Genomic DNA, 25,160 nt, shown 5'->3' with positions numbered 1-25,160 from the left:
AGTTAAGTCCCTATGAACAGAGGACTATTTGAAACATTTGTAGGAAACCTTCAACATACTGAAGAAATACAATATGAAGCTGAACCCGGAGAAATGCACATTCGGAGTTGGGTCCGAAAAGTTTCTTGGATTCATGGTGTCCAACCCGAGGATCGAGATCAATCCCGACAAGATCAAGGCCATAGAAGACATAACCGTGGTGTACAATGTCAATGTCGTTCAAAGGCTAACCAGGCGTATAGCTGCCCTGGGTCGATTCATTTCAAGGTCCTCCGATAAGAGCCATCAGTTCTTCTCATTATTGAAGAAGAAGAATATCTTCTCGTAGACCCCCAGAGTGCCAACAAGCTTTGGAAGAACTCAAACGGTACCTTTCGAGTCCACCTTTGCTTCATCCGCCGAAGGTAGATGAGCAGTTGTTCCTATACGTAGCAGTATCTTAGATAGCGGTAAGTGGAGTCTTATTCCAGGAAGAAGAAGGTACGCAATTTTCTATATATTATGTTAGCAGGACTCTAGGCGAGGCCGAAACGAGGTATCCTCACCTAGAGAAATTGGCGCTCGCTTTGCCAAGCGCATCCAGAAAGTTAAGGCCATATTTTCAATGCCATCCCATATGTGTCGTGACTACTTACCCATTGAGGAACATAATGCAGAAACCTGAGCTCTCGAGACAATTGGCCAAATGGGCCATGGAAATTAGTGGCTACGATATTGAATATCGACCCCGAACCGCTATCAAATCTCAAATTTTGGCAGACTTCGTGGCCGACTTCACGCCGGCCTTAATACCTGAAGTCCAAAAGGAATTGTTGTTAACATCAAAGACCTACTAGGGAATCTGAACCCTCTTTATGGACAGTGTCTCGAATGCAAAGGGGTCCGGACTCGGCATCATGTTGAAGCCGCCCACGGGTAACATAATTAGACAATCTATTAGAACTGTGAAATTGACTAATAATGAGGCCGAGTATGAGTCCATGATTGCAGGTCTCGAATTGGCAAAAAGCCTGGGGGCCGAAGTGATCGAAGCTAAATATGATTCCCTCATTATGGTGAATCAAGTCAATGGGATATTCGAAGTGAAAGAGGAATGAATACGGAGATACTTGGACAAATTACAAGTAACGCTACATCGATTCAGGGAATGGACCCTACAACACGTGCCCCGGGATCAAAATAGCGAAGCCGATGCCTTGGCTAACTTGGGATCGTCGGTTGACGATGATGAATTCAGCTTGGGAACGGTCGTACAACTCATAAAATCAGCAGTGGAAGATAACACCCCATTCAGAAGAATGTTTGATGGCCCACTCTCCATATGTCTGGGATTGGGAGACACCAAATATGTTTTGAGGGAAGTTCATGAAGGTACCTGAGGGAATCATTCGGGGGTTGAATTGTTTCTTCGTAAGATAATTATAGCCAGCTATTACTGGATAGACATAGAGAAATATGTGAAGGAATTCATACGAAAATGTGACGGCTATCAAAGGCACGCACCAATGATCCATCAGTCCAGGGAGCTACTACATTCGGTCTTGTCACCGTGGCCATTCATGAAATGGGGAGTGGACATCATCGGTCCCCTGCCATGGGCACCCAGTAAGGCTCAATTTATATTATTTATGACTGACTATTTTTCTAAATAGGTTGAAGTTCAGGCATTTGAGAAAGTCAGAGAAAAAAAAGTTATTGATTTTATTTGGGACCACATAATATGTCGGTTCAGGATGCCGGCCGAGATCGTATGTGACAACGGGAAGCAGTTAATTGGCAGCAAGGTAAGAAAATATTTCGAGGACCATAAGATCAAAATGATCTTGTCAACACCCTATCACCCTAGTGGGAATGGGCAGGCGGAGTCTACAAACAAGACCATACTCCAAAACCTTAAGAAAAAGTTGACTGATGCCAAAGGAAAATGGAAGGAAATTTTGCCCGAAGTCCTGTGGGCATACCGTACGACCTCAAAATCTAGTATCGGGGCCACCCCATTTTCGTTGGTCTATGGTTCCAAAGCACTAATACAGGTCGAGATAGGAGAACCGAGTTTCAAGTTTCGATATGCAACCGAAGAGTCGAACGGTGAGGCCATGAGCACGATCTTGGAACTATTGGATGAGAGTCGCGAGGCTTCCCTCGTCCGGTTAGCCGCCCGAAAACAGTGGATCGAAAGGTATTACAAGCGGAGAGTCAACATCTGACACTTCAATATTGGGAACTTATTGTTAAGAAAGGTGACATTGAACACCCGGAACCCGAACGAAGGGAGGTTGGGACCGAATTGGGAAGGTCCATATCAAATTATCGAGATTACTGATAAAGGTTCGTAAAAACTCGAAGCAGGGAACGATGAGCAACTACCGAATAACTGGAACGTGACCCACTTAAAATGATACTACTGCTAAGGTACGACCCCATTTATTCTATATATATATATATTGTGAATTGGACTAATACTTGCAGGTATCAACTAAAGGATAATGTAGTTGTTAGGCCTGAAAGCACGTATTGCACTCTTTTTCCCTTGAACCGGTTTTGTCCCAAATGGGTTTTCCGGCAAGGTTTTTAACGAGGCAACAGTGGATCGTGCTAACTTAGAATCAAAGACCGGTTTTGAATCGGAGTCGATGGTCATATCAACAGTATCCAAGCCCTCTCGATGATCGACCTCGAATACTGAGGGCCATCACCCTCGGGTCATGATTTTTATAAAGGAAGGAAACTCTGTGCTCGATCTGTCTAGACTCGGTAGTTAGGATTCATTGTAGAGGCCAAACGGTCAAATAAACCGTGCCCGCGTAGGTCATACCGGCTGCAATACGAGTTTTTATACAATCTTGTACGTTACGCACAAAAATGAAAGAAAGTTTCTATATTGCCAACAAACATTTTTTGCTTCTTAAAAGTATCGAGCCTAAGGGCAACTACTGCCTGAGAATTATCGAGCCCAAGGGCCACCCCTATCTGAGCCCAAAGGGCTACCCCCACTCAGGGACTGTCGTCTTTGATAACTTCAGACGGCTCGGGTTATCGAAACCCAAAGGCACAAGACCTATTAGGCAGTGCCCAAACATAAAAGGCTACGGCCACCCTAAAAAAGGCTCAGAGACGTCCAAAGCCCGTAATCAAAATATAAGGCCTTTAAAATTTTGAACCAATTCAGAGGTTACCCTTGTCAAAATTATTTTGGAAAAAGCTTCCGGTCATTCCGAGCCCCCATAAGTTTCAAACAAAACTTGCATCGAGAACAAGTCTTGTTTGGACCTCCGAAAAATAACTTATTACTATGTTTTATTACATGCTAAGGCATTTGAAATCTTTGCAATTATAAAAAAGATGTTGAAGGTAATAGACTTGAAAATTGCCAAAAGGGAAAAATCCTTATGTATACATTCAGAATGTCTTTACAAAGGCCAATGAAAACGGACTCAACAAAATAAAAGTACAAAATGCAAAAACAAAGAAAAAAATTCCTAAGGGCACCTATGCCTGATCTCCATCAGAACTCGCCTCGACACCGGAGCCGTCGGGGTCTTCTCCATCTTCGGGTTCATCGGAGCCCTCAGAGCCTTCTTCACCCTCGGGTTCAGCAAGCTTCTTAGCCTCGACCTCGAGCCTTTTTACCTTTTCGATCTCGGCCGACAGGTCTAAATCTCGGGCATGGATCTCTTCGAGGGTCTCCCTTCGAGACAACTGCTTCACGTACACAATAGTGACTTTCAGGTGGGCCTCGACTGCCTTAACATCAGCCCTATACTGGGCCACCATCTCTTCAGCATCAACCCTGGTTGTTTCTGACTCGAACCTCATTATTTCGAGCTCCTTGCCAAGGGCATCCCATTCAGCAATGGCCGAGCCCAGTTGAGCTTGGAGGTTCTTATTTTGTCGAGCCCGTGCATCAGCTTTCTCTTTCGCCACTCAGAGTTAAATCTCTACCAATGCCAGCTGCTCTCGTACAGTCTCCTTCTCCGAAGCCAGCCAGTCCATTTTCCCTTCCAGACATTGGCCATGGCCTGGACAGCTGGACCTCATTCATTTAAGCCAGAGTTGGTCACTCCGGTCAATCTTCTGTTGAGCCTACAAGATTTGGTCGTTAGTCGCCATGGCTAACTTCGAAAACCTTTACATGTTCCATCAAGTCGGCATGCTCCTTCTGAGCTGCATCTAACTCGTCCCGGAGACTCTTGACGACACCTTCGTGTTGCTCGCTGAGAAGCTTATACATGTCTCTTTTCTCGGCAATCTCCCTGGACTCAGATCTCAGCCCGGTACCGAAAAAGGCCTTCATGATGGAGTACCGAGGCCTGCGAAAAGATAAAGGAAAGAAGTCATGAGAAATATCAAGAACTAAGTCGAAGGATAAAAGAGTGCAATGGTGCCTTACTCGGTTCAGCGCCTGTTGCGCTTCGTTGAACAAGCACGGCACATCCACCTCATTCATTTTCGCCTGGTATTCTTCGGTTACCAGGCACTGGAGGTAGCTCGCTACTCCCACGGGAGCAGTAAGAACCCGGGCATCCTTTGGGACGGTGATGATTATCGACCTTTTATGACTGGGATCCATACTCGGGACGGGGAACTAGTTGATTAACTTTGGGATTGAGTTCAGCCCGCCAACCTCTATAGACGGATCTTTCCTCGGCACTTCCAGGTTGCCCAGCCCGGAAAAGTCCTCCAAGACGGACTAGTCCATGCCATTAAAAAAGGAATGAAGGGGACCGTCCACACCATGAGCCCCTTCGTTAGACCTCTCTTTCCCCGCTCGGGCCTCCTTGATCATAGACTCGATATAAGAAGGCGACCCTAAAATATATATTACACCGGGCAGCTCCTTTAGGGCATGGCCGGCATCCCGGGAAGTCTCAGTCCCGGTCTCCTCATCATCTCCTTAGTCTGAGGGAGATCGGCCTCATGGATCTCCTCTTCAACAGTTGTCCGCTCCTAGGGGGATGTTGGTACGTGGGCCATGAAAAGATCGTCTTCCCCGGGCTCTTCTCTGAGTCGAAAAAATGAATCCGATTCGAGTGCTCAAGAGCTAGAACTTTCCTTTGGCTAATGGGCCAACCCTCTCTTTGGTTTCTTCTTCTTCGAGCCCGGATAGCCCAGACCCTTCCTTTTCTTCTTTTCTCCTACTTGCAGGCCTAAGCTCAATGGATTTAGGCAAACCTGCAAAGGGAAAAATGAAGGAAATAGGGTAAATACGATGTGAATAGCAGATCTAGATGTTACCTATTCGAGGAAGGGTATTACCGTGAGAACGGGCCTCCCAGCGGCCCCTCTAGAGTTTGCGCCATGAGCGCTCGGAATAAGGCATCTGTGAACAAATGCTCTCGATTCACTCCTTCAGCCTAGGGATCGCATTTGGGACTCGAGCTACGGCTGCACCACCACAAATACCAGTAAGAAAAGGGAAGATGGAGGTAAAATGGCGTTCAAGGGGAAACTATACTTACAAGATGCATTCAATGTTTCGGGGAACGGCATGAGTTCGGGGATAACCAAGTCTTCGATCTTCACCCGAATGAAATGCCCCTGCCAGCCTCGGTCCCGGTCCTCATCGATGCTCGAGAATAAGGCTTTGCTGGCCCGGCATGTGAGCTTTATTAGTCCCCCTCGAAAGATTCGGGGACTGTATAGGCGGAGAAGGTAATCGGTGGTAAACCGTCGGTTAATCGAAACCTGCGTAAGGAGTGGACCTCTCGAGGACGACACATTGGGAGTAGTCACGTCGATTTAAGCAGCCAGTTGTGAAGAAGAAGAAACGACTTTTTGGGGAACAGATTTGGAAGTTTTAGCCATTGTTATCTGGAAAAATCTTGAAAAATATGAAGAGAGGTTGAAATATGAAAGGTTAAGTGCGCTGATTTGGGTAGAAAATAAGTAAAAACTTGCAACTTACTAAGACGTTTTGAATAACGGAGGTGAAAATATTAGAGTATGAAGAAGGGTAGTGATATCCTGAAAACTCAAAGGTAGAAGCTTGGTCAAAAGGTAAAAAATGAACGAAGAAGAAAAGTATTTATAGAGGTTTCGCACCATTTCTCATTCAGGGATGACCTGCCGATGGCTGACGTGTGTTTGAAGTCATAATGACACGATTGACGAGACGTTTCAGATTCTTTGTCATTTCTGTCACGGCGTATTGAAAAAGAAATCGAAGTGCATATGTCGTTTCTCGTCATTTTCGTAAACTTACTCTCCGAGAAACGAGGGAACTATCTATATACAGGTGAAACCGAGCTCTTTGGACGCCTCGGTTCCCGATGAAGTAAACGGAGCAGAGATGTGTTTGTAAGAAACCAAAATTGGGGCAAGGAGCCCCTTGAGTCGGGGTCCGGGCAAAATACCTGCCCTTGGAAGAATCGGGGTCACGTCCCCCAAGTCCGATTCGAACCCCAAAACTTCGGAGAGCATTACCAGATAATCGAGCACGATAAACAAAAGGCCGTGATATCTATGCCCAGCCGGATGTTACGGCGTGAATCTCGACACGTATCGGCAAAAAATCAGTGATTAGTAAAATGGAAGATTTTTACCTCTTTTGGAATTGTACTTAGGGTAAAATTCCCCTACTATATAAAGGGAAGTCTAACTATTCATTAGGGGTCATTGTAACACGCATATCAAGGTAATATACTCTTATTTTCTCTCTTATTCAAAGTTTTTACTTTTGTTCATCAGTTCTTCATTATCGTGAGCCCGGAATCGAAGGTAGGCATTTCATTAAAGTTGTTACTGAGTCCGGGATTACTCACCTTAATTGGTTTGACAATTTATTATGTCCTTTATCGGTTTAATCTAACGTAATTTATCATTTGTATTGAATTAATCTATGTATCCTTAAAACCACATATAAATATAACTGTTATCCATTTTCGAGGGTGAATAAATATAGCTTTAATTAAATTTCTCAACATGACTTGTTATCTCCTTTTTCTGTATAATCTTCTTCTCTTTTCAATTCTTACCCTCTTGGTGCGTTCTGAACAATCTCTATTTTTATATTTATTATGGTAAAGGTCATTACAAAATTAAAGATTTTGACGGTTACACTTGTAAAAACAAAATAAAAAACGTGCAAACGTCATGCTAGCTCTAAAGTATGTGTTATTCCTAGCTAAATCTTGTGAATCATAATATATTATCTCGAAAAACTATTCTAATTAAACTAGATCTGGAAAAGAAATTTCACTAAGAACGTAGGGATTTTTTTCTACTTATTATTCTAATGTTAGCATATACTAAAGTTAACTAAACTTCCAAAATGGTACTAGTAATATATACCTTAGATTATTTAACCTTTAATTTGTTGTTTGGTTCCCACGGGGACAATCGAATAACCAAAAGGCAATAAGTGGAACCATTTGTACGAGTTTATAATGAGATTTGAACCTTTTGTTTATCTAGCAGTTGCTCCAATTGGATTATAATAAGCAGCAGAAGCAATTTCAGTATCAAAATCACATGTAATCTAGATAACTAGTATAAACGAGATTTCACAGGTTACTTCTTGAATCGTGAATACAGCTTCCCTATCACGTAAGCCTCCAATTACATAGAAACTTAAAGAAATCTCCACCACCCGCACAATCACGTTCTCCGAACGTTCCACGGTATTCTACGTGTTACCCAAATAATATCCAAAAATAATAATTTCGTGTGGGAGAAATTTTTTAGGAAAAAGGCTGAAAAATTCGGCCACCTTCTCTTCTTCCTTTAGGTGGAAAACATTATGTATTTATCGCACAGATTTTAAGGGCTAAAACCCTTTTTCAAAACCTATTGGGTTTCCTTTTGTAACGACCCGACCGGTCGTTTTGCTTTTTAGAACCTTGTTCCCCTAAATAACACTCTCTGTATGTGCTTTTATTATTTTATGACTTGCGGGGAAGGTTAGTTCGGGATTTGGAAGGATTCGGGTTGAAATCGAAACACTTGGTTCCTTAAGGTTAGCAAAAAGGGTTAAGTTTGACTTTGGTCAATTTTTTGAGTAAACGGCCTCAGAACCGGGATTTGACGGTTCCAATAGGTTCGTAGGGTGATTTCGGACTTGGGCGTATGTTCGGATTGGGTTTTGGAGGATCCGTGAGCGTTTCGGCGCTTAATATTGATAGTTTGTACCTTGAAGGTTTTACAATTCTTTAAATTTAGTTTGAAATAGGATTTGGTGTTATCGAGGTCCAATCGGGATTCTGACATCGGAAATAGTTTCGTATGGTGATTTAAGACTTGCACGCAAAATTTGGTGTCATTCCGAGTAGTTTCAGTATGTTTCGGTGCGTTCTGAGTAAATTGGAAGAACTTGAAATTCATAAGTTGATTTGAATTGGTTTGGGGTGTGATTCTTAGTTTTGATGTTGTTTTAAGCATCCCGAGGGTTCGAACGAGTTCGTTTTATGATTTCAAACTTGTTGGTATATTTGGGCGGGGGCCCGGGGGCCTCGGGTATTAATCGGACTAGGCTCGGACCAAGTTTGGACTAAGAAGAAATGGCTGAAGCTTTCAGCTTCTGGTGTGACCGCACCTGCACATGGTCAGCCGCAGGTGCAAGCTCGCAGAAGCGAGCATGAAGCTACAGAAGCGGTCCAGCAAGGGCAGCTTAGAAATCGTAGGAACAGAGAATTTGGGCACCTGCGGGCACGCATGTGCGGTAGAGGAAGCCACAAGAGCGTCCAAAGCCGCAAAAGCGGCGCGAGAGTCGCAGCAGCGGACCCGCAGAAGCGGGCCAGTGGTCCGTAGGTGCGGATTTTGGCTCAACTGGAAAAGACTGCATCTGCGAGAATTTTTCCGCAGAAGCGGCCTTACCTCTGCATGTGCGAAAATCGCTGAAGGCAGAGCCTTCATTTAAGTCGGGATTTGAGCATTTTTGGGTTCATTCATTTCATTCTTGGGGCGATTTTGGAGATGGTTAAAGAGGGATTTTCACTACCTATTTGAGGTAAGTAATTTCTACCTAATGTAAGTTAAATACATAGTTCATGAGTAGATGTTAACATGTCAATTGTGAAAATTATGGATTTAGTTGAAAGACCTAGATTTTGATTAAAATGTGATTTTAACCATGAAAATGGTTATGGGATGGGATGAAAACTATATACTTGAGTTCTTAAGGTTATGGATAACGATTTTCTTCAAAAAATTTACGGAATCCGGGCACCTGAGCCCGGGGGCAAATTTTAAGAATCTTCCAATTTGGGTTGAGAAATTATTCTAATAGCTAAATTATGAAGTTTGGAACATACATTGATTTATTTATACAACATTTGACTAGTTTCAGATTCTTCGGCACCGAGTGGAGGCTTTAGAGCAAATTTAAGACCGGAAAGCGAGCTTTGAGACAAGGTAAGTCTCTTGTCTAACCGTGTAAGAGGGAACTCTTTCCCTTAGGTATATATTTGTTGTGAATTATATGTGTAGGTAGCTACGTATGCATAAGGTGACGAGAGTCCGTCCATAGCTATATTCTATGTGATGTCCGGGTAGTCTTAGGCTTACACCATACTTTGGTTGCACTATTATGTTGGTTATGCACATTAACTGCTTTGAAATGAGTTGAGATTAAGGATTTTAATATTTTAAGTCTCTAGTTTGGATTTCTTATGTTTGAAAAGAATTGAAGGAATTTATAAGAACTCTGATAATTTTACGTTCACTCGCGTCGCAAGTATTTTCGCGAGCGAGGTAAAACATTCCTCTACTCTCATGGGAACGGGCGGTTCGCCTCGGCAGGTTAATAGATGCATCTATGGTTCGTGTCGTTCGACCCTCGACAGTGTACAATTTATTTTTGAATCGGGTCATACGACCTCGGCATAAATCGTGCGTGATAATACTTGGAGCCTAACTTTTACTTGATATTAATTTATGGCTTGAGCGGTTACTATTATTTAAAGTATGAAAATTGATTCGAAATTATTGTTAGTGAAGGAAATTATTATTCACTACTTATTACTGTATGGTATTAATTTCTTACATAATCCATGCTTATTTATAATTTTCGCATTTTATTTATAGCCCATAGTAAGTGTCGATGTCGACCCCTCGTCACTACTTCTTCGAGGTTAGACTTGATACTTACCGCGTACATATTGTTTATGTACTCGCACTACACTTCTGCACTAACTGTGAAGGATCTGAGGCGGGTGCATCTGGTGGACATATCGGCGCAAACCCCCGTTACCCGGAGGCCTAGTGGTGAGCTTCATCCTGAGTCGTTCTGTAGCACCTAGAGCCTTTTTTTGTACTTATTTTCTGTCTATGTCATTTCAGACAGTGGTTAGAGTTTTGTATATTCTATTAGTGCTCATAAACTTATGACACCAGATCTTGGCACACGCTCTAGTAGACTTTACTATTTTGGGATATTTACATATTTATGCTTGCATTCAGTTATTTTCATTTTAATCATTTGACTCTCTATTTCTCAAAGTTTCTAAACAAATGGGATGTAATTACTTGAAAATTTTTTAAAAGAAGAAATCATGTAGTAACTTCACCGTAGGCTTACCTAGTGGCGACGTTAGGTGCCATCACGACCTATAGAAGAAATTGGGTCGTGACACCTTTTCTACCAGAAAAAGGATTCCTTTATTTTCTATTATTTAGGCACATCGGGGATCACCGAATTTAATTAACAAGGCTTCCAATTATGGAATTAATTTATAATTTTCGAAATTAATATCCACCACAATTAATTACGAATTATTTCACTAAAAATTCGTAATTGCACTCCTTATTCATCCATTAAATCTTACTTAACTTCTCATGTTAAGATCCAGATTTAAATCTTACTTAACTTCTCATGTTAAGATCCAGATACTAATCAATTAAATTAAATTACTGACAATTTAATTTATTGATTATTTCCTTTAGACTTTCGCTTAACTTATTTCATGTGTCGGATACAAAATCTATCGGCTGGATTTACACATAAAAATTTATACGCTTTCATAAAGGTGTATCACCAATCTCTAAACTGAGACATGGATTCCATCAACTAACTATTATTTCGCCAATATACATTATTATTATTATTATTATTATTCAATTTATCAGGTATATTGACCCATGAAAGAATCCCGCCTTTTAATAAATTAAAACAATAATAATATACACATCTAATAATAATTATATCAAGTTTAAGAGTATAAGTACATTTAATGGCAAGAGAATTTATTTTATTAAGTCAGTATAAAATACTTATCTCTACTTGATCCGTTCAATACATACAAAATGTACTAGCACAAGAAGTTGGAATTAAACTATTCCCATAATCAAGATAAATTATATTTAATCTTATGCTACAATCATTCCTGATGGTTTGTCCAAGTCCATCATTAGATTATGAACTCAAACTTTATACTTATAAGAACCGATGATTTAATCTTCCGTGTATAAGCTAAACTCTATACACTAAATCATCTACTATATTAAGCAAAGGACACAGACTAATATATGATCTATTTAAAACTTTACTAAAATTGAATGAATAATTGTTCCATAATAAATACTATATCCAAACCAAACTCATGGTTAATAGTATATATCCCAACACATCCTTCAGGCCTTTGTATGTTATAAACATAGTAATAAATTAGGAATTACTTTTATTAAAACTGTCTTGGATGTTACTAGCTTGGATAACTATGCTATTATTAACACCTCTTCATAATGATAAATATTACTTATATACTAATATTTTCTTTTTTTAGAAAGAAAAAAAAAGATGAAAAAAAAAACGCACAAGAGTAACCTTCCTTGTTGGGCAATTTAATTAACTGTATTTTAAGAACAAGAATGATGAGTAGTGAAGTGAGGCCAAATAAGAAAAAGATGAGGCTGACATAGGCAAATGTATGTCCTCAAGGAAACATACCAAATCTCCCACAATTCTCTAATTCCGCATTTCGGAGACCATGACCCCCTCTCATCTGTATAGTCAGCTTTACTTTTATTTTTGCGAAGAACATTATTTACGTTACCCTGGCTAGACCGAGCCAATGAATATTGACGTGCGATGACACATTCAAAAGTTTCTTTATATGCGGTTCATTCGTGATAACTTCGTTAAATGAATAAGGAGACCGTTCATTAAGATCTTAACATACCAAAGTATAATCGTGGTATTTTTAAACGATGACACGTTAAACTATTCATGTCACTGTTGTCCGGACTTTGGGTATGATCTTATAATTTGTGGGGTGGGTGCAAAAATTCTAAGTGTCTTACGTTGGCAGTGTGGTGGGATGGATGGAATTTGAGAGAAATCCATTCCCAAATTCCATTCACGGCCAAAGATATGGCCGAATGTAGCCAAAATATGGTACGTATGTGGACAAAAAATTCGGGATGAAAACGGGAATGGAGTGGTTTTAGAAAATAGGGGGAATATTCTCTATAAGGACTTGGCTGAGACATGGACAAGTGTTTGGAATAATTCGTAAGCATGAATAATAGACACTCGAGAAATTTGAGAATTTTAGCATTGCTTTTGATTCTTTTTTTTTTTTTTTAACGTTATTATTAGAGTTGTTTGAATTATGGGAAAGAAGCCAAAGAGAGGAAAAGACGTCTAGCTGGGTAGAAAGTGTGAACGCCAAACCAGATTTTGAATAAAAGAATGCAGAGATTGAGAAAAGCCAACTTAGCCATGATTTCAGGCGAGAGAATGTAGCTAAAGTTTCACTTGAAAATCTTTAAAGACCCTCTGCACGTATTGTACAAACTTTTCATTATTCACAAGTTCTAAAGTAATTTCAGATGACGAAGTTGCAAAAGAATACATCTATTTGTAATTCGTTTAAACTCAGCTCGAGCTCGGACCATGCGAAATATGGGATATATATTTCGTGTATTGGACTACCATTTTTTCAGCTCGAGCCTCTCTTTAATTCCTTTCCATATTCGCGATTATGATTCACTAAGAAATGCATTTTATTCTATCTCGGACTCATCTGCTACTGAGAAAGTATTAGGAAATATGAAAATGCAAGAGGCAAGAGGCTCCCTCTTGTGTCGGGTTAAGGCTCCACCTCATCTTGGGTAGTTGTCTAGTTGAACCCAATTTCTTCAGTTGTAGTCTAGGACTTTGCTTGGCATTAAACTTCGATATAACTTGCTTTCCTGGTCTTGAACTAAACCTTTGCTCTAGTAATTCAGCCTATAAATTTTGGTTTAGGTTAAAAATTAGTTTTTTAGCTTTAAGTCCATCAATCAATCTCTCATAAACCTCTATGGTGAATCTATATGGGACGGCCAAAAATTCCTTATAACCCTCTCATCCAATAATAAAAGAGTTAAACTTTTATGCGCTGCTAGTGAAAGAAAAAAGTTTCCACACTGTGAAGCCATACAAAAGCAAATTACAGGTAATTTTTTTCTAGCAATTATGAATTGAAAACCTGCAAAAAATACTGATTAGAATTGTAGTTGATAAACATCAATTGTTAAAATATATTATTTAAGTGTTAAAATTAATTCTATAAATAAGAGTTACGTGTAGTTTTAATCAAACTAACAATAAGCCTTTGGTATATTTGGTTTTATAAAAATGACTAAAATGCCTTTAAACTTGTTTGCAAAATAATCCAAATTAAAATATTTTTATACGGAAAATGACGGATGACAGAAATGGAAAAATGTGAGATCAAAGAGAATTGTTCATTTTTATTTTGCCATACTGCGGGAAAAGTGGATCTGACTATAAAAAATCTGTTTAAATAGATCCATCATCTATATACTAAATCGCTGCAATTTTCTATGTACAACTCATGGTGAGCAGGGAATGTTATCAATAAACATAGTAACATTTTTCATTGATAACATCAAGAAAAATGAGGTAATTCGATAAAGTAACCCCTTAATAAAGCCAAACAAAATATAAAAGAAATACTAAAAACTTGCCAACGAGTATTCACCATCACTAGAAGTTAACTACACAACAAAACTATTTTAAAAAATGCATAAAGTTTAGTTTAATAGATGCACACGAAGCTTTCAACACCCACTAAATGTTTTAATTTAACTTCTAAACGAAAGTCAATTACAGACAAGTTTTCAATTTTATGTGAACATTTTATTATATTAAAAGACATAACTTTTTATATACCTAGAATATTTTATTAAAAGACATTATTTCTATCCACTCAGAATATTTGACACTTTTTACCTTCCAAATTTCAGACTAAATAACTAGTGACTTATGATTATAACGTACTATTGCGTTATATTGATATGATTAACTCAGCATCCGATTTCACTTTAACAAATTGATAAAATTCAAACTCAGATGATTGAAAGATACCAAACAAATAAGATGCTATAAATTTATTAAAAAAAGATAAAATAGAAACTAAGATAAGATGTACTATATTGATTGTGTAACATGGGAATATATATTTTTGTTCCTCTCTTAAACGAAGTCAGTATTTATTTACTCGATTCGAACCAAAATTAAATTCTTTTTTGCACTAAACGCTCACCAACTGCTCACACCCGACGTATTTTCTCTCGATCTGAAAAAGAAAAGAACAAAACAAAATCCAGGAGAATGATCCAAGTGTTATTCAGTGTGATATTCGCCGAAATGGCGTTAATCGTGATGTTCGTATTCAAGACGCCATTGAGGAAGCTGGTGATAATGGGCCTGGACCGTATTAAGAGAGGCCGCGGCCCAATTGTTGTCAAAACCATTGGCGGCACCATCTTCGTTGTCATGCTCTCAACAATCTACAGTGTGGTGTCGATCCGCAAACGCTGGATCGATGAAGATGGCAATATTACTCCTACTGATCAGATTCTTATGGCTCAACATCTTCTAGAAGCTTCTCTCATGGGTAATTTCTGAATCTGTTTCTATGGATTTGAGTGATTTAGCAATTGATATACGATCTTATAACTTTTGTTGCTAAAATTAAAGAATGTGTACTACGTGCTCACCTAATTGTAATTTATGCTATAGAGATATGTATGTATATCATACAGTTGCGTTTGTGCTCCCAGTGGCGGAGCAAGGGGTTCAACTGAATCCCCTTAGCCACAAAGTTATATTGTGTATATAGGTGAAAAAAATATACTACTATGTATTATGAGGATTCATATAGTCAAACTCAACTTTGTTGGAACTGATGATTGTTGTTGTATATAGGTGAAAATATCTGTATGTATATATATCAATTGTTTAATCCCTAGACATTGTGCTGTCAATATAGGTGAAAAGGTCTTTATGTGTATATATGCCAATTGTAGAACCCCTACAAGCAAGAGAGCATTTTTTTCAATTCCATTGGTGAAATTCGTGGCCCCGCCACTACAAGTACTAGGTTTTGGATTTCAATAACCAATGGTGGAGCCACATGTATTCGAGGGGTGTCAATTACAATGAGTAGCTAGATAAAAAAATTATTTTCTATGTGTATATACTACTGTAATATTAACACCCCTTAGCTCTTTCATGGGTTTAACTTTTTATGTTTTAAACTCGCTTAGTGAAAATCTTGGCTCCCAAAAATAACAACTAACTGATCTTTTTTCTACATGAATAGCTTTTTTTTCTTGTATTAACTGCAAAACTGATGCATATTTGTTTTTCTCTGTAAGTTTTTTTTGGATTCGATCCTTCCATGAATTGAACTATTAGTTATATTTGATACAGTATTAATTAGTTGTGGAATTTAAATAAACATCAATGACCGACTTGGAAACTAATGCTTTTAGATGGTTTCACTTACAAAGAATGTCTATTGATAACAGAGGGAATAGCTTTTGTTTCAGTTGGATGTTACACACTGAATTAATGTCAAAAGGTCCTGGACTTGCTTGACCTCTTAACTTGTTTAGCGTAAAGATTGAGATATAAGCTGGATTTAAAACAAAATATGAGAAAGAATCTCTTTTTGTGATTTTCCTTTCCTTGTACAAGCAATTCTCCTGGCTTTTTTGTAGCCCTCCAATCAATAAGTGTAGATACTTGGAATGAATTTTATGTCTATACCATGTGTTTAAGTTCTCAGCTACAGTTCTGTTTGCACCACAATGGTTTATGTAATTATCTAAAATTATTCTCTTTTGTAACATGAAGTGATGCATTTGATCTTTATTGCCTTAAACATAAAGAGGTATTAGAAGAACTATAAAGCACGCAAACCTTGGTGCTCTTTGGATGAAAGAGGGAAGAGTTGAAATATTGGTGCAAAATGCTAATGGAAGGAATTCCCTTGTCCTACCACTACAGAATGGAAAAATGCCAGTATTAGGGGAGCATCAAGATCTCTTTAGGGCTTGCAATGAACGTGATGTGCTTTCTGTTGGATGTTATCTATGCATATTAATTTGAGAAATAAACCAGAAAGGTGTAATTTAAAGAATTTGTTAACTTTGAAGGGTTTAATGCTTCCATTGATGAGCATCTCTCTCTTATCAAGGGGTTATAAGTTTGTTGCCTTTTCTCTCTTCATTCTTCTTGTCCCACTAACGTCTTTCTTCCGAGTCTGAGTCTCACATGGGATTTTTGTGCAGGTTTTTCCCTATTCCTTGCTCTGATGGTTGACAGACTGCACCACTATATAAGAGAACTTCGTATAAGGAGGAAGAGCATGGAAGCTGTGAACAAGCAAAACAGAGGTTTTGAGGATGGGAAAAATGGAGCTTGTGACGATATGAAGTCTTTGGAGGAAGAGGCAAGTGCATTGCGTTTAAAAATAAAGAAGCTGGAGTTATGTCTGGAGGAAAAGGCTAGAGAAACAAGCGATGCAGAAGCCAATTCAGTTGCTCTTAAAAAGCAATCAGAAAACTTTGGTCTTGAAAATGATTCCTTACTTGAGGATAACCAGAATCTCCGCGCTCAATTGCAAGCACTGGATCAGAGATTGTCATCTGATACCAAAAAAGATTCATAAGGAATCTCGTTTCACATATCTTCCGTCGTTACGAAGTTATGTTGTGATTTTCTTTTAATAGCTTAGTATCATTCGTGCTCAAAATATGGACACCAGAGTGTAGGAAATTCTAAGTTACCATAATTTTTTGTGATTTCACTCCGGAATAGGCTCTATGAAGGACTTCAAATATTTGTCCTAGCGAGCTGCATTGCCTGATGGAATCTTTCCTCAATTAGTTTACTACAACTTGTCTATATGTGCTGTTATTGCCAAATTTATCTGTCAAGACAGCTGTCTGAAAAGTACTATGTAGTTTTGATTTTTGATATCCTAGTTTTAATGTCTTGAACTGCAATTGATTTTCAAGGAAATTTTGTGCATTTATCTTCTAGCTTTTCATTTTCTTCTGATAATGAACGTTTTATTTAATTTCTCTTCACCCAAATAAATTATACCTTACCATGGCCAGATGGAGACTGCACCATGATGTTGACAAGTACGTGAGTCGCAGGAGGTCATAAAGACTTGGAACTTGGAAATGAATCAACATAGGATGCATCCACATCTGTTAGTCGGAAAAAGTATTTACCAAACCTTTGCATGTAAGATTCCATTAAATGTACTATAATTAAGACCTGTATTATCTATTTAATTTGTAACTCTTAAAGTTGAAATTAAGTAAACACCGCAAAATTGTATCTCCCCTGTATGATTACAATCCAACCTACATGGGAACTAAGGATTGACGAATCATAAGATACAGACCTGCTGCTCATTTAGTCAGTCGTTTGATACCGCTTAGTAATGCACCCTATTTCCATGTGGTCCTCATTAGCTAGGTCTAAGCTTGAGCTTTCTTGCCAACATTAGGCAATACTAAATTTGATTTTTGCAGCAATGGATTTTAATTAAGATGCACGACAACACATTCAACCAGTGTATTACCATACGATACATACACACAAGAAAAACAACAATAAGAACAAGCATACACTAACGGTACCACATATCTTGTCAAGGAGAGAAGCCAATATTTACAAGGTTTTTCTCTTGCAATACCTTAGGTTCACACTTTTACAATCCCATTTGCTGATGACCAACTTAAGGGCAAGTCACTACAACATTTGGGAGCAAGGGAACAGGGGGTGGAGGTGGCTTTTGCATTTTTTATTTCACTAAGCTGCTTCTGCAAATCCAACTCTAAGTTTGCCAAAATCAAAGACGGTGTGATATCGACCCATGAAAACATCCCCCAAGATCCTGCACCACCAAAGCCATAAGCAAACAGCATTATCAAAAGGGAGCTGGTATAACTTTTCTAGAATAACAGAATCTGCACGTGTGTTAAGACGAGAAGAAAACATACCAGAGAGGTCCACGGGGTGGAGGAACATCCAAGGCAATGAAGCCACTAATACATTGTGCAGCAGGACCCTCGCCCACCTTGAGTATGTACTGGTGACAAGACAAGCATGCAAGCTTAGTACAATCATATGAACTTACCAAGCAAAGAAACTGATATCAAAGCTCGACACACTTCAATGACATTAATTATCCAATCATAAGTTAACTTATCAAGCAAAGAAACTGATATTGAAGCTCGACACATTCAATATCATTAATTATCCAAACTACACTTAGCTGTCATGGTTGAAATTTTCTACAAGACAAGTGTACTTCTCTTGAAAGCAGCGTAACACCTTGCTAGCTAATCTAGTGAAAACCAAAAAGAATTGAACTGCCAAACTGAAACATGACAAAAGGATTCTACAACCAACCACGTCGTTCAGAAGAATCAAAAGCCATTTACAAGTTGAGAAGACACCATGTATACTACAGAAGATTGATATCAGACATACCTCCTCAGGAGAGAGGTCAAATGTTCTGCCACCAATTGTGAAGGAAACACTAGGCATGCCAGAAAGTTTTCCACAATCAACAGCAGATTGTCCCATTGGGCTTGGTAGTCGCTCGCAAAGCTGTTAAAGATGGTCAGTAATCTAACCTAAGATGAGAAGAGAAAGCATGTGACTGATGCTATTTACCTCATTCACATAGTTCAAGATGCGTTCTTGGGTCTGGTTCTGTCTAAGTTGGTTCTGCATCCAGACAACCGCCATTTCACAAGCGGAGCACATAGCATCATGCAGTCCTGAAGATTTGCCAGCATTCTCATCTACAACACTCTCAATGCCCATACTACACGTGGAGGACATAAATCCACTCAGCACACATTTTATAATAGGATTTAACATATCAAATGATTGGCCAAGGTTAGGAAAGAAATGATTAGCCTAACCTAATGCCACGAGTTCCATCAAAGGTGCATAACCCAACCTGCGAGCAGATCTTCTTTGGATGTGCCTGTTAAGACGCCAATCCATCAGAATATTGGGAAGGCAACTAGTAGCACGAAACCACCCTCTTTGCAGATACCACGGAAAACTATTGGTAAAAACAAAAACAAACTATCAACTAAAATAATTAATTGCTCACCTCCGCTAAAAGCATATCCATTATTGTTTGTCCATACTGTTCAACAACAGCTTTGCATTGTTGGCTTACAACCCCCGAGGCGCCAATGGCATGATTAATCATAGTGATAACAGTCTGCAAGATAGAGGAGGAAGGATACAGTGATGAGAACTAGAAAATGTAGTAGTAAAGCATTTCACTACTGCAATTGTCTAGACAAATAAAGCTGCAGCTTTTTCCTTGTATCATATTTGTCAACCATGCCTTAAAGATGAGAAGAAAGAAGCAGTTCTCAAGTTGCATTAATTTAATAAGACAGAAACAACAGGCAAAAGTTAAAAAAAAACATTTCTTAGGTATGACAATCAACAAGGTAGTTTGTCCTGATACTGGGATGAACATCAATTCCACTGCACTTCCCGTCGTCCTTTTTTTGAATAGGAAAAGGAAAAAACGAGAAAAGTTCAAAGGAATGGCTGATTATTATTTAACTGATATTCCAACCAAAAACTAAACCTATTCATCGCTCGAAGATTGTTGAAGCTACACATGAACAAGAAGGTACAAAAAATATTCTGAGCTAGTTCACTATTGAAAATAGCTGAATAATAGGGACAAAAAGTGGAATATGCTTTGGAGAATACCGTTGGACCAGCCAAGAGAGAAGTCCCAGAATCCGCTATTGCAGAACATCCATTGTCACAGTAACCTACATTATTCAGTATGTCAATACAACGAAAAAGCAGGGAAATCATGGGAAAGTGCTCTCATCAATATCCTCGAAATCTCCACACACAAAAAAATAGAAAAGGAAGTAACGTAACATACCAGTAGCTTGACCATCAATCAGAACATCACCCATGTCAAACTGCATATTATATTCTGAAGAGTAAGAAAACAGTTGCAGAAAGCAAAACATCAATCTTCCGAAGATATAGGGATATTTACCTGCCAATAACCTTTCCGTGTGACTGGGACATAGGTGTGCTTTCCCTTATAGTGGTTAGGATCAACCCCACCAAACACAATTTCGCCCCCTTCGTCTTCCTTTGTATTTCGGTTGAGCCAAAATGAGAAGACAGGCTCCTTGACAAGACCCTGTTTGACCATGTTGTACCTATAAAACACAGAAGAAACCGTCAAGACCGGTATCACTTAAAACTTTATATAGAAGAAAATGTTCATGAAATTCTGCAATCCAGAAGATAAAATCATTTCAATAATAATGAAATTCACAAGGCACGCACTTGGTTAATAGGAAATTGAAGAAACATTTGGAAAGAAGAGAACGCAAACAAAATAAACCCACATACCATACTGGAACAGCATTTCCAACAGAAATCTCCTGGAAACCAAGACCCAATATACCATCAAACTTGGCTACCAAAAAAGTCACACTGGGTTCTCTTGTTGCCTCAATGAACTCCTGATGTCATTAACAATCTCGACAGATGAGAGACCATATATTCAAGAAACATAAAAAAAAATTAAAAAAAAGGAAGTGAGAAGCCACATTCACCTGATTTTGCACAATAAGGTCACCGACTTTAACGCTATCTTGACTGAAAAATCCAGATATTGCTCCAGTACCATAACGAATTGCAGCAGACTTCCCTGTATGGCATATTAAACAGAAAAAGGTTTGGATGAACAGGTTCTTAGGTCAACAACCAATTGAACACGTTGACCAACTCAACGACAGAGAAGAATATTCAAAGGTCATATCAAACACACAGCAGACATCAATTTTCCAGGAAAGTAAATTATGATAGATATCAAAACTCAATAAAGGAACTCCAGCATAACAGATTCCTTGATAGACAAAACAGTTTAAAAGGCACAAGCTTTTATTGCAAATCATGAGTAAAAAAAATCAGAGAGATAACATTAGCACATTTTTGGCAGGGAAAGCCAACAACATAAACTTGCCAAATTATATTTTTCAACAAAAAACTTTGATACAAGGCACATAATTGGATGACAACAATAAAAATGGTGAGGGTTTCCTTTATTTTCTTTTTAAAAAAATCCTAAGTTGGTAGCAGAGTTAATAGTTTTGATCTCAAAACCTAAGACATGTCATGTATAATGCCAATAATGGAACGCTTTCTCTTACAAGCAAGCATTGAGCATAAATAACAAGTATAAGAGAAAAGCACGTGTCGTGTTGCAATTATCAAATATAGACAAAGGTCAGAAACAGACCATTTTTCTTATAAGTGCTTGATTGGCTTGACTTATACTTGGAATGGAAAAAACAGGGAACCTGCACAAACATAGAGAAACATAAATATTAATTATGCATACGCCAACATTAGCTTTCTCTGTTATGTTTTATGACAGTAAAAATGTAATAGAAAGCTTACTGAGAAGTAGCACTTTGATGAAGGCACCCACAAATTAGAGCTACCAGTATCAAAGATGACAGTGAACTTCTGAGGGGGACTGCCTATACCAATCTCCCCAAAGTACTGAGCATCCATATAATTCTTCAGTGCTACAATGTCTGTATCCTCAGAGGCCCCAAGATTACCATGGAAGTTATTATACTTCCTAATAGAGGCTCTCACAGCCTCGCCCTCCTTGGACTCGACGCGTGCAGCAAGTCGATTGTTTTGATCAAATTTTATCTTTTTCAGTCCAATTCTAACCAAGCCATCATTTGACGTAGACAAGGCCAAAGGAAATAACAGCGATGAGAGTAAAATGGTGACAAGAAAAGCTTTTGCTCCCATATTGACCTAGGCAAATCATCACTTTGAGTTAATAAAATTTAGGCCAAGCAATTAGTGAAGATATATTAAATTCAACAAACAAGAGAAAATGCTCAGAAGATCAAATCACTCATGTTATGCCTGCTGCATGTTTTTAATGGATAAATGACAATCTAATGAGACTAAACTCAATCGATCACTCAATCAACTTTGCCTCAGTCACAAACTAATTGGAGTTGAGTGGATGAATCCTACCATATATTCTGCTCTTACTGGTAAATTATTTTTTCTAAGGCAAGAGATGATTCTTATTCTGGGAAATTTATAAGCTACATATTACTTCATCAAGCTATAATAAAAAATGGAAGAACCCAAGTAAAAACAATAGCCTAAAAAGTGGAGCTTTGTTTATCTACTCCCCTTTTAACCCTCTTATCACTAATCACATGCCTTGCTCCCTAGCAACAAAACCACCACACGCACACAAATTGCACTTGCATAATAACAAGTTTACCTGGTAATTATTTTCCCAAAATTTATGTTTATAACAGCAACCCGTCAAAGCACAAACATTGCTAAATGCCATAAAAGGTGAAAATAACACTAAACAGAACATCAATTAAAAAGATGAAGGGAAAAAAAAGTACTTCAATTTTTAACAGATACAATCCTCGAGAACAGAAAACCAAGGTCCAAAAGAAAAATGAAACATAAACAGAAATAGTTCTTTCTTGCTAAGGAAAAAGCCCAACCTTGAAAGTAGTAAAATCATGAGACAAATATATGAAATGAAGCACAAAACCTCTAATACCCACAGAAACAAAAAAAGAAAAAAGAAAAAAAAAGGATAAAATATATCGACAAAAAGAGAGTTAATTTTTTCTTAAATAGAAGAAAAAGGAAACAAAACAACTACTCACCAGTTCGATGAAGCAAGAAAGCAGAGAGAATGAATAAGAATAGAAGTTTGGAGATGCTTTATTGCATGAATAAATAAGAGAAGAAAAAAAGGAACCAACTTTCAGACCCACTAAGCTGAGATCAGCTACCGTTCCTCAAACAATTCCCAACCGTTGGATTTATTTAATTTGGACCTTTGATTATCAGTTACAAAATCGTTTTCCCAAGATTCTTTTTTACAAGAACAGTTTTTAGCCGTTGGTTTTGTACATCAACGGTGGATAAAGTGTGATAGAATAAAGTGGGTCCAAGGGAGAAGATTAAAGAAAAAGTAATTAGGTTTTGATAAGGATATATTAAAAGTCACTGAAAACGACGAGGCAGTGGAGTGGGACATGACCGAAGCCTTACGCGGCGGAAATGTATGAAACATTCTTTAATTGTTGTTCAGCTTTGCACGCGACAGCGACACATTGCTTTTTTATGTCACTCTTCTGCCGCTTCAATGAGAATAGAAAATTCTTCTGCCCGTTGATATTTTCTTGGTAAAAGATCTAAATTTTCTTTTAGAAAGGGTTTAGATTTACCATCCGTCAGTAGTTTGAGTCAAATTAATTTTAACGGAATAAGAAGATAAAATTTATTTTTGTTAACTAACAACAGAAGCTTATTCGATTCAACCAATGTATATATTTGCACTGATTTTCAACCTACTAATTCTGTATCTAAGATTACTCTATGGATTCATGTGCGGCAATTGCATCCTTTTTATGTACAAATATATACTTTGAAGGAACTATAAAACTTTATTCCGATAAGTAGCAACACGATATTCAAGTCTAAAGAAAATAACACTTTGACGCAGAGATGCTAAAGTAGTCGAGTTATGGGATGGCAAAGGCCTTCAATCTTGTAGAAATGACACCAAGTTGCCACTCTAAATCGCTTGTAATATGGATAAATTTTTATGATATTTGCCGTGACATAATATTCATTATAACAAATTTGTAGTTCATGACATTTGTCATGACATAATATCCATTATTAGGCCAAGGATTTCTTGTTATAAATAGAATAGTTTCTCCTCATTTGAAAACACATCAATTCAAGAGCGTTTCACTCTTGTCTTTATTTCTCCTCCTTTATTTCATTATAGAGTATTTTGTAAGAGAGTGAGTGTTGGAAAACACTTGTGTGAACCCTTTCTTTGGAGTGATCTTGTGAGGTTATTCTCTTGGGGTATTTGGTAATTAGAGTATTTACTCTGATTTTGTACTCTTGTTGGTATAGTGAAATTGCTTCTCTCCGCTTGTGGACGTAGATCACCTTGACCGAACCACGTTAAATTTGTGTCTTCTTTATCTTCTTTAATTACTGTTATTATCAATTTGCATTATTTTTGTTATTATCATTATAATGTTGTTTGGCTAAATTCTGCACTACCCGATTTTTCAATCCTAACAAATTGGTGTCAGAGCTAGATCTAACCGGGTTAGTTTAAAAAGCTAAAATGACTCTAACAAAGTCTTATGTTGAGAAATTTGACCGAAGTGCAAACTTCGGAATGTGGTAATTAAAGATGGAAGCTATACTAATTCAGGATGGCTTAGATTTGGCATTGCAAGTAAAGGAAAAGATGTCGGATAAAATGACGGACGAGGAGTTTGTCGTCATAGACAAAAAGGCAAAAACAAGTATTATTTTAAATCTTTCAAATGAGGTTTTGCGTGAAGTTGCAGCAGAAAGCTCAGCCAAAGGCATATGGGAAAAGCTTAAAACCCTATATATGAAAAGAACAATAGAAAACAGGCTTTACCTAAAGCAAAAACTCTACACTTTTCGTATGGCTGAAGGTGCCTCTATACTTACACATCTTGATACTTTTGTTTCTCTTCTTATGGATTCAAGTAACATAGATGTTGAAATCAAAGATGAGGATCAAGCTGTGTTATTGTTTATTTTCTTACCCCAGTCGTTTAAGCATATAAGAGATACTATGCTTTATGGAAATGATAATATCTTTTATAAAGATATCAAATCTATTTTGAAATCAAAAGAACAAATAGATAGAGATATTACTGGGAAACTAGTGTGAACCAAGGGGAAGGCTTATTCATAAGAGGTAGATTCAATAAGAAAGATTCAAGTAGTGAGAAACCTAAATCAAGGTCGAAATCCAGATATAGAA

General features: G+C 38.0%; 2 protein-coding genes across 3 annotated transcripts; one reads left to right on the top strand and one right to left on the bottom strand.

Moving 5' to 3' along the window:
- Positions 1–14,436: 14,436 nt before the first annotated feature.
- LOC107787681 (uncharacterized) lies at positions 14,437–17,249 on the top strand. The gene is made up of 2 exons (XM_016609283.2): positions 14,437–14,840; positions 16,522–17,249. Exons 1-2 carry the CDS (start codon positions 14,555–14,557, stop codon positions 16,899–16,901), a joined length of 666 nt encoding a protein of 221 aa, XP_016464769.1. The 5' UTR covers positions 14,437–14,554; the 3' UTR covers positions 16,902–17,249.
- A 613-nt stretch (positions 17,250–17,862) lies between these two features.
- Positions 17,863–23,118, bottom strand: LOC107787679 (aspartic proteinase-like). Of its 2 annotated transcripts, none has more exons than XM_016609282.2 (14): positions 22,993–23,118; positions 21,725–22,099; positions 21,564–21,624; positions 20,878–20,972; positions 20,672–20,784; positions 20,307–20,475; positions 20,187–20,226; positions 20,003–20,067; positions 19,380–19,493; positions 19,183–19,247; positions 18,929–19,082; positions 18,743–18,862; positions 18,250–18,338; positions 17,863–18,143 (listed from the first exon to the last, which is right to left on the bottom strand). In XM_016609282.2, exons 2-14 carry the CDS (start codon positions 22,091–22,093, stop codon positions 18,059–18,061), a joined length of 1,539 nt encoding a protein of 512 aa, XP_016464768.1. In that variant the 5' UTR covers positions 22,094–22,099; positions 22,993–23,118; the 3' UTR covers positions 17,863–18,058. The 2 variants fall into 2 exon arrangements, with proteins under 2 accessions (XP_016464768.1, XP_016464767.2); XM_016609281.2 differs by lacking the exon at positions 22,993–23,118 and adding an exon at positions 22,587–22,710.
- Positions 23,119–25,160: the final 2,042 nt, after the last annotated feature.

This window comes from Nicotiana tabacum, chromosome 17 (assembly GCF_000715075.1).
Source record: "Nicotiana tabacum cultivar K326 chromosome 17, ASM71507v2, whole genome shotgun sequence".
NCBI lineage: Eukaryota > Viridiplantae > Streptophyta > Magnoliopsida > Solanales > Solanaceae > Nicotiana > Nicotiana tabacum.
The sequence above is the reverse complement of the archived record's forward strand: the minus strand, read 5'-3'. Positions and strand labels throughout refer to the sequence as shown.